Consider the following 9,723-nt stretch of genomic DNA (forward strand, 5'->3'; position numbering starts at 1 on the left):
TTTAATTATATCTAACTTGGTATTTAAAGTAAGAGGCTTACGACTCCTCTTTTTATCGCTACTACCCTTTGACGCCATTGTAATTACACTGTAGAAACACAAAAATATTACATAAATATACAGTTTGTAATAACTTTGAAAAATTGCCAGAAATACGGAGACGCGGAGCGTACAAAAGCTGTAAACAGATTGAATCAGCGACGAGAAAATGGCGCCGGACGCACTTCTCTGACTCAGCTGTTGAGCGCCGTATTAGCGAATCGCCGTAAAGCGGAGCGCCGTAAAGCGGGGCCCTACTGTAGATCACAAGATTCTTCAAAAAGTATGTAGAAAAGAATGAATAGGGCATATAAGCAAGATGTTTACAAATGAGACATGCAATTCCATAAAAATTGCCACCTTGCATATATTTGAATTCTGCACTACTTGTATATGCAGTAGGAGTGGTCAATTAAACTTTGGGAACTCCATATAAATTTTTCTATGAGCTTGCGTAGCTCAGTCAGTACAGTGACTGGCTACAAGCTGGACGACGGGTTCAATCCCTGACGGGCAGAGGATTTTTCCTCTAGCCTGTGTCCAGACCTCCAGGTCTTGTGCAGTGCAGCATGAGTGAAAACAATAGATTTACTTACTTATTCGTGGTTTATTTAATGATCCTATGAGCAGATCAGACTAAACAGCTTTGGTAAAATGCCAGGCAACTAAAATCTTTAGAGCTGGGAAACACAGGAAAATGGCTGTCTTCTGGATTCTTGCACCGCATAATCTCATAGGAGCAAGGACCTCTGAAATGTCGGTAAATTTCTATCAGACTACAAGGCTCAACAATCCAGAAAACAGCCATCATCACACTCACTGCCACCGTGAAAACCTCAAATCCTACTGTGGAACAGAATTTTTATTTTGTTGTATTATGATGACCTATTCCACATCTTACTGTAATTTGGCTAACCTATGGATCCATGGAATGTAATAGAGATGTATACCGCTTTCCAGCATTTTTGGCCAAACCTATTCTAACCTGTCGTAACATCATCTAATGTATTGCAAGGTAGCAAAAATCAACCGAGCACTCGCGTCGAAACGTGAAAAATATTTACAAAGCGTGACATTGCGTGACCTGCTATAAAGGCCTGACGAGCGGTCATCATAAGTGTTAAAATACGACGAAGATTTGAAAATTGTGACAAAGCGTGACGAATTGTGGCCATAAATGTCAAAAGTCACAAAAATTTTCAAAACGTTACCTAACCTAACAAAATCCACCAAACACACTTAAACTAACCTAACGTAACCCAACCAAACCTAACCTAACCTACACATACAGACTGAAAACATCAAGCAGTTACGAGTAGCGTGTAGTGAGTGAACCTGTAATGTGTTCTGTAGGTGTTGTGATAATATTCTAGATTAAATCACTTTGCCGCTGTGAGGTAATCTTAAAGGTATACCCATTAGAACACATGAAAGCTGTTGTCTGTTATTCGTTCAGTGGTTGTGGAACGAATGCTTTTAGGAAAGGGGGTTGTCATCACCGCGATATCTTACGCATGCGCTTATATCGCATTCCTAGCAGGGATATTCTCCTGCTGAGTGGTCTGTACCTCTATCCCGTGTTGGTATCATTCTGTGGTGGAAGTTGGCGTTAGTGTAGTTAGTTCAATGGCGGCATGGTAGAAGTAGTGGTCTGTGTAATACTCAACAGATGATCATATTGCTTTTTGTAACTTCAGTTTATCGGGTGCGCTATGTGTAAATGATTTCAAGTGCACATTGTACAGTATGATGTCAAATAACAGGACGAATGAGAATAATCCGTCAACAATCATGAATACCAAAGAAAAGGAGAAATACATCGAAGAATTTGATTTTCCTTACTGTGATGAGGCAGCTAAATATGAAAAAGTAGCGAAAATAGGACAAGGCACTTTTGGGTAATGCAAAGAGTGAAAGTAACTTGTGTAATTACATTTTGTTCACGGTGGCTATTGAATATTAAACTTGTTATACTTTAGCATGCTTATGTCTTTGCTGGTGAAATGCATATTCTTAACTTCGGTTAATTATGACGAATTAACCATTACAGCTACACGCTTAAAAGTTTTGAATTCATATTTTATCTGCGAAATATTGCAGGTAATGGCTATAGTAATATGACACTTTAAGGTTATGTCAGGCAATTTACACGTAGTGAAAATATATGCTTAAGGAAATTATCCACATAAATTGGTCAGTTGTGCAATTATTAATTTATAATTTCTGCTAACCGCAGTATGGATGGAAATAATTAAAGTAAAGCAATACTTATAGAATAGCCAACAGGTCATTCCGGAATACATAGTTTTGTCTCCTATTTCGAGAATGGGAACAAGGAATTTAGTAAATAAATGTGATTGTTGTCCTGCACCATCCTTTCAGTAATTTATTAACTTCACATTTTAACTTTTTCAGAGAAGTATTCAAAGCCAAGGATAAGCAAACCAACAAAAAATTTGTGGCTATGAAGAAAGTGTTAATGGACAATGAGAAAGAAGGTGTAAGTAGAGTTTATAAAGAAACAATTTTATTCAGAATTAAGACGTTTCTGTCGTCATTGAATAACAGCTTGGCTGAAGATGGAGGCAGTATGTTTATCTGAAATGTTGGTGTCTACATATGAGTCTGCATGGTGTCATAACCCAGAAGAACATTGTCATGTTATTATCTGTTTGTTTTCTTTCAGTTTCCCATCACAGCTCTACGTGAAATTCGTATTCTGCAGCTCCTGAAACATGAAAATGTAGTTAATCTTATAGAAATATGCAGAACTAAAGGTTAGTCGCTATGTTATTATCATCATCAATAATATCACCGTTGTTGATGATGCTGTCTCTAGCCTGAACTCGGTTGTTATAAATGCTGTAGGTAAGGCAATTTCCCGTGGGTTTACCAGAACGTCAAGATTTCCTCACCGGTTTTCAAGTGCCTTATGGTATTACATTTGGAAAAAATATTACTATTACAGACGTTTTAAAAGGAATAACTCTGATTATTTTTATAGTAAATTTTCCTTTTATCGTAAGCTAGTGAAAACTACAATCAAGTCTGACAGACTTATTTGTTTGAAGTCTATTGGTGACAATTTAAGATCTCAACCCAAGCAATTTTGTAGAAAAAGAAATTCCACTTCTATTCCGTGGCTGATGCATTTGCTAAGCATTTTCAGTCAGTCTACAGTACCTTTGTTTAGGAGTATCCTTCTCCACTGCAGAGTCATCTGAATTCTTATCATTAGCCCCTATCTCTGAATTGGACAGATGTAAAGCAATTAGATGTCTAAGACCATCTAAATCCCTAGCTTTGTTATGCCTGTATGCTTCATTACAGAAAATTTTAAATTTTTGCACTTATCCATTATCTTTAATTTACCACCAGTTCTGAAGTTGTCTAATGCTTATACTATATGTTTTATTGTTTTTAAACTCTTTGCCCTATCCCTTGTGCATGTGGTTTGTATGATCTGTTCCAGCTACTCAGTACAACAGGTATCGATCAACATTCTACTTGGTATTTGACTTCTGTGAACATGACCTGGCTGGCTTGTTATCTAATGTTAATGTCAAATTTAGTTTGGGTGAAATCAAGAAAGTAATGCAACAGTTGCTCAATGGCTTGTACTATATTCATAGTAATAAGGTACGTATAGATGTTTAGCTTTTCATTTTGGAATCGTTTGTCTGATGTTACACAGTCGTGTTTGATACCGTACATTATAGAATACAGGTAACATGTATCACAACTACTGACTGTTGCAGTTGTGTGTTCAGCACTTCTTCATATTTGTAGGCAAGCTATTCTTTTGTTTTCAGTGGTCTCTTCAGGCAATTGCTGTAATAATACAAACCATAAATGTTTGATATTCTTTCCAGTTTATCATTCACATCCTATCCTACTATTTAAAGCAATTGACAAAGACTTATTAAATAAATCAAGAATGATTTGGCCAGTAACTAACACACTATCAGAGTCCAAAAGTTTGAAGTTTTTTATACCAATGCTTGTTGTTGCACTCAATCCTATGACAGTTCGTTCTACCTTTCGTTCTCTTCCTCACTAAAATTCTGTATCCATTCTGTGTTATTCGTATCCCATCATACTTCCTGTATTTCACACTTTTAACAATAATAATTATTGTGTAGCCATATGTAATATCATAATTGTTCATGTCATATTTCTAAGGTCCAAAATTTTCCTGAGCACTGCCTTTTCAAACATTTTTAAAAACTATATGTTCTTCCCTCATTGTATAAGATTGCATTTAATGGCTATACAAAATGAGTGAAAGAATTGTGTAGAATATTCTGAGTTTCACTGCCGTTGAAGAGCAGTATCATGGGAAGGAGAAAAGTGATTCAATCCCCATGAATGATGCAGAGGTTTAAACTTTTGGAAAAGATATATGTTATGTGTGTCTTGGGATTTCTCTAGGATGTATTGATTAAATTTATTTGGGCTAGAGAAAAACCAACAAATTCTCATAAAATGCAGATGTTTGTCTTTAAATAAATGTAAAGGAAGTTAATAGTTTGTTCATGTCGCATAACCTGTTTATATACGATATTTCAAGGTTCGGCAAACATGGTGCAGACCAGAGTCCATGAAATCTTCCAATAGCTTTTCTTTCTCATGGATGGTGATTCAGAATGGATCTTGATAATCTATTTTTTTCTGGAACCTGCTTTTATATTCTGTCCACTTCTGCATGTGTGAAGTTAATTTGATGGAAGGGGTGTGCTTGAAATGCTCTTCCTGTCATTAGCTTCAGAATTGCATTGTGCTTGATAAAATTGTAATACAAGAATTGATATTAAATCCTTTGGCAGCATGGCAGAGCTTAAGTACTTACTGTGATGTGTTTCCTGTTTCAGTTAGAAGAAAGTCATTATTACATTTTTATTTTTTGATAACTTTTTCAGATCCTACATAGAGATATGAAAGCTGCAAATGTGCTTATTACAAAAAATGGAATATTAAAATTGGCAGATTTTGGTTTGGCAAGGGCATTTAGTGCAAACAAAAATGGCCAAGTTAACAGGTAATTTTATAATTGTTTTTGTTGTTCCTTGGCTCTACAACCCAATTGTGGGTCTCCTTTTCGGAGGTTCCCAAGTCTTTGAAGTGTGCATTTGTGAGTAGTGAGTCACCAGCCCACTGAATCTGCACAATTTCTACTCAATTCTGATTTGTCTGCTAGAGCCATCTAGTAGACAATCAGGAGAGACTTGGGTAAGAAATGGCCACTAAATTTTGCTTACGAAACATATCGTTCATGCTCATAAGGTTCTTTTACATGCTGTAAATCTATGACATGGGACCTCTGGCTTTACTTCCCTTTTGAAGAAAGTTTGCTACAGATTTTTATCACCTTTAAAAATCCATGGACCTCACCTGTTTTGAACCTGGTAACCTTGGGTCCAGTGGTGAGGATGCTAACCACTAGTCCACTGAGGGTGACACATTTTATAATTATAATTTATAGATATTTTTTCTTTTCTGATTCATTCATTTCTTTCCTGTTGACATTCTATTCTACAGTTAATAATTTAATAAAGTTGTTAAATAATGCTGATGCATTGTTTTCTGTTTCTGTCTTTAATTTTTTTAATGCTTTGAAGTAAGTCAAAACTGGCAATATTATAAGTTACTGTAATGTAATTTTATTTGTTTGTTCCATTTTTTACTTCAAAAGTCAGAAGTACTGTAGAGTACTTCATTTCTTTGGCTACTGTGCCCAGGTGAGTGAAGGCTGTAGTACATCATTGTAACTGTGTTATACTTTTTTACCCCCTTACTCTGTGACCACTAATAGTATCTGCTATATTTTGGCTAACACATGGAACTGGTATAATTATGGTCTTCAGTGAATAACAATTTGATATCCTGTTGGTGACTGTCAGAGTAGCAAAACGATGTTCCGAAGACATGTGCTCAGTCTTAGCTTGTAGCTTCATAACTAAGAATACATACATACTAATTTTTGCAATATAGTATATTTTGTGATTTTCTTTTTCTTCTATAAGAAACTCATGTCTCATGCTGATATGAAATATACTTGAACTTACTGTCATACCTTTGGTTGAGCCATGAAAATGTAATCAGTAAAGACACGGTATGGACTGAATCTCTTCACTGCCATGTACAGATTGGCTGTGGGGCCCACCAGCTTTCTTTGAAATGGGTACAGGGGTACAGAAAAGTGGTCAGTGCACAGGATAGTATTAGACTCTCTTTTATGTGAAATGAGTGTCTCTGCTCCAGAGGATCTTGCAACAGACAAGCCTTGTGTTCTTAGTTTTAGGATGTATTGTAATCATCTCCCCCCAACATGAAAATGTATTAGTCAGTCAGTTTATCTGAACTGTATATTAATTATTATATGTAGATTGTGCGTAATAATAATTGTTAGCAGGAATTATATATGTTATTCCATTGTCATTTTTAAGACCATAGTTAAAGTAAAGTAGATCCATTCATCACACTCAGTAATTGACATTTCAGATGTGATGTTTCAACAACTTCATGAAGTGAATAATTTCTGTACCACCTTTCTGTCTCCACAGAACTTGGTATAAGATAATTTACAAAATGCCAATACTTTGACATTTTTAATATAAATTTCTGTACTTACTTTTCAGATATACTAACCGTGTTGTAACTTTGTGGTACCGGCCACCAGAATTGTTGCTGGGTGACCGCAACTATGGGCCACCAGTTGATTTGTGGGGTGCTGGCTGTATCATGGCAGAGATGTGGACAAGAAGTCCCATCATGCAAGGAAACACAGAGCAACAGCAACTAACATTCATCTCCCAGCTGTGTGGCTCTGTCACTCCAGAGGTGTGGCCAGGGGTTGAGTCTTTGGAACTCTATAATAAGATGGAATTACCTCGTGGACAAAAACGTAAGGTGTGTTAATATGGAGTGAGCTGACAGTCACCTGGGTTTTGCTTAGCTTGAATAATATTTAAAAAATGTTGTGTGTGATCCTGCTGATATTTTGAACAGCAAAACAAAATGTTCAGCTGTGTAAGATTTGAGCTTTTCACAGCAGTGAATATGAAGATTTCTGTCTTCTGGGTTGTTGCGCTGTGTAGTATGGTCGATGTTTACCAACGTTTCTGAGGTCATACTGACTGATAACAGGCAGTATGACCTCAGAAACGTTGGTAAATATCGACCATACTACAGAGCGCAACAACACAGAAGACAGAAATCTTCAAAATGTTCAGCTGTTTTAGAACCATATTGATTTGGCATTTTTAATGCAAGAGATTTTGTAATGTTGTCATATTTGTAGCAAAAATGACTCATTTTGTGATATACTCATTGTTAACAGGTGAAAGAGCGTTTAAAGCCTTATGTCAAGGATCCCTATGCCTGTGATCTACTGGATAAATTACTTGTATTGGATCCAAGCAAACGCTATGATTCAGATTCTGCTTTAAATCATGACTTTTTCTGGACTGACCCAATGCCTTGTGATCTATCCAAAATGCTGGCGCAACATACGCAAAGCATGTTCGAGTACCTTGCACCACCTCGTAGGCCCGGACACATGCGACCGCACCATCATCATCAAGCTGGTGCTGGTGCAGCTGGTGCAGCTGCTAAGCCATCTTCATCAATGGACAGTGGATATCAAGACCGAGTTTTCTGATATGCTTGAAAAATATATTGACATTTTTTCCTATCCCCATGAGTCAAGAAGTGTAAGGTTCATTAATATTATTCAGAGCTTCATTCTTGCCTGTAGGTCTTTGGTCTTTACACTTTTGATATCTCTCACTTTAAATAGTGGGTCTGTCATTAAACACTGATCTTCCTCTGACAGTGTTTTTTAATTTATTCAGTTACGTGTAATTAACCACAAGGTATAAGTAGATTTCAGGGCGTAAACTGATGGATTCAGAAAATGAAATTCAGTATGCTGTACAAGGTTCTTCATCTGATGGAACAATTATGCCAGGATTTTGTAATGATGTTATTTTTATAGATCTCCCCACCCATGAACTTAGTATTTCTTCTTTGTACATCATTTGAATTTGTTTTTGTACAAGTTTGTATGTTCCATACTGTAGGTGTTGTTTATATATATTTTCACTTAAAGTTGCTGTTAGCTAGTTTCTTGTTTTCATTGTTTTTACAGGTGGAGAACATACTAGTGGTATGCAAAATAATATTTAAAGGAGACATTCCTTTGTAAATACACATATTTCCTTTTTATTGAAGGCATTAAAAGTAATTTTTATATACCATTCCTAATTTGTTTTTTTGTATATATAGACACACACATCACACAATAGAACTTGGTATCTTTTTAATGATGGCAAACTATTTCACTAAATACAAGTTGGACAGTGTTTCTAATTTTGAAAGGGAGGCACATATGTATAGTTGGTGGTCCCACAAATGAAGGTAGGCAAAAAACAATGCGTAAAGAAAACATGCCAAGCGTCTCCGCTGCCTCCGAAGGATCCTTTGCATGTTTTGGCCCAACATCATCATAAATGAAGACCTTTTGAAACAAACAAATGAGGAGCCAATAGCCACACAAATTGAGCAGAAAATAGAGGTGGATTGGACATACCCTGCGGAAGGACCAAAACGCTGTCGTAAAGCAAACACACTCCTGGAATCCCCAGGGACGGAGGAAGAGAGGAAGGCCAAAAACAACCTGGAGGAGAACCATTGAAGAGGAGGCAAAGAAGGAAGGAAAGACCTGGAGGGAGCTGAAAGTTCTGGCTCGTAATAGAACTCGTTGGCGCTGCTTTGTCGAGGCCCCATGCTCTGGCTAAGAGTGACAGGATATCAATCAATCAAAGAAAACGTGCATAAATTTTACAGTTGCTTGAGAAATTTAGATCCAGGCAGTATTTATTCAAGTGTGTGTAGACTTTGTAAAGTGATAGTCCTTGCATTCCAATTTGTACAGAATTGGATATATACGATAAACTTTGTAACAGCTTGCAATATAAATTTTCAACAGCATGCATTCACCAGGGTCTGCAGTGGCCGCGTGGGCTGAGGCGTGGGCCTTGTGCCGCTTGGTCGCTGGGACCGTGGGTTCGAATCCCACTCAAGCCATAGATGTCTGTCCGCGTTTTTCTGTGTTGTGCTGTCCTGTCCTGTGTACAGGTAGAGGCCTTGAGACCGGCCGATCCCTCGTCCAAGGAGTCCTACCAAAATGTCTATAGATCGAGCCAACAAAAAGTTGTGACCCGCAGTGCTCAGGCACTTGAAGAATGGGTCGTTCCCAGTATCCCAGCATTCACCAAGAGCAGCTTCATTCAGAATGCTGTAGAAGATTCGTTATGTGCAATTTTTTTATTAGATCAATGAAGATACCAAGTGACTTGAGCAATTCCTTCTTATGAACCCTCAGAGTAAGTAATCTTTACGTCAGATTTAATATTATCCAATATTATATACACAATGTAAGACCCTAATTTTAATTAACCAAAATTCTTTATTTTTCGGAAAACTGGTTTAAAATAAAATTTAGCAGCTTAAATTTCGTCGCACGACGGTATATGAGAATGGAAGGTTGGGGGAATGAAACAATTTCTTCGTGGTTAATACCGCACCGACTTTGATATTCATTAACTACCGGTTATTATCAGTAACGAGGCGTTTGTTTCTGCGCATGCGGAGGAAGCGCTGTGATAAGAACAGTATTCCGAA

The 9,723-nt window shown here is 37.1% G+C and overlaps 1 protein-coding gene across 2 annotated transcripts; it reads left to right on the top strand.

Moving 5' to 3' along the window:
* Window positions 1–1,607: 1,607 nt before the first annotated feature.
* Window positions 1,608–8,299, top strand: Cdk9 (Cyclin-dependent kinase 9). 2 transcript variants are annotated; one of them, XM_022086958.2, is made up of 7 exons: window positions 1,608–1,937; window positions 2,455–2,539; window positions 2,726–2,816; window positions 3,512–3,678; window positions 4,959–5,077; window positions 6,678–6,948; window positions 7,379–8,299. In XM_022086958.2, the coding sequence occupies exons 1-7, from the start codon at window positions 1,786–1,788 to the stop codon at window positions 7,697–7,699; spliced, it is 1,206 nt and encodes a 401-aa protein (XP_021942650.1). In that variant the 5' UTR covers window positions 1,608–1,785; the 3' UTR covers window positions 7,700–8,299. The 2 variants fall into 2 exon arrangements, with proteins under 2 accessions (XP_021942650.1, XP_021942651.1); XM_022086959.2 differs by lacking the exon at window positions 1,608–1,937 and adding an exon at window positions 1,993–2,139.
* The last annotated feature ends 1,424 nt before the right edge of the window (window positions 8,300–9,723 follow it).

The sequence above is a fragment of the Zootermopsis nevadensis genome, unplaced genomic scaffold (genome assembly GCF_977971745.1).
Source record: "Zootermopsis nevadensis isolate Lab colony 2312 unplaced genomic scaffold, Znev_1.0 Znev_ptg000020l, whole genome shotgun sequence".
NCBI classification, from domain to species: domain Eukaryota; kingdom Metazoa; phylum Arthropoda; class Insecta; order Blattodea; family Termopsidae; genus Zootermopsis; species Zootermopsis nevadensis.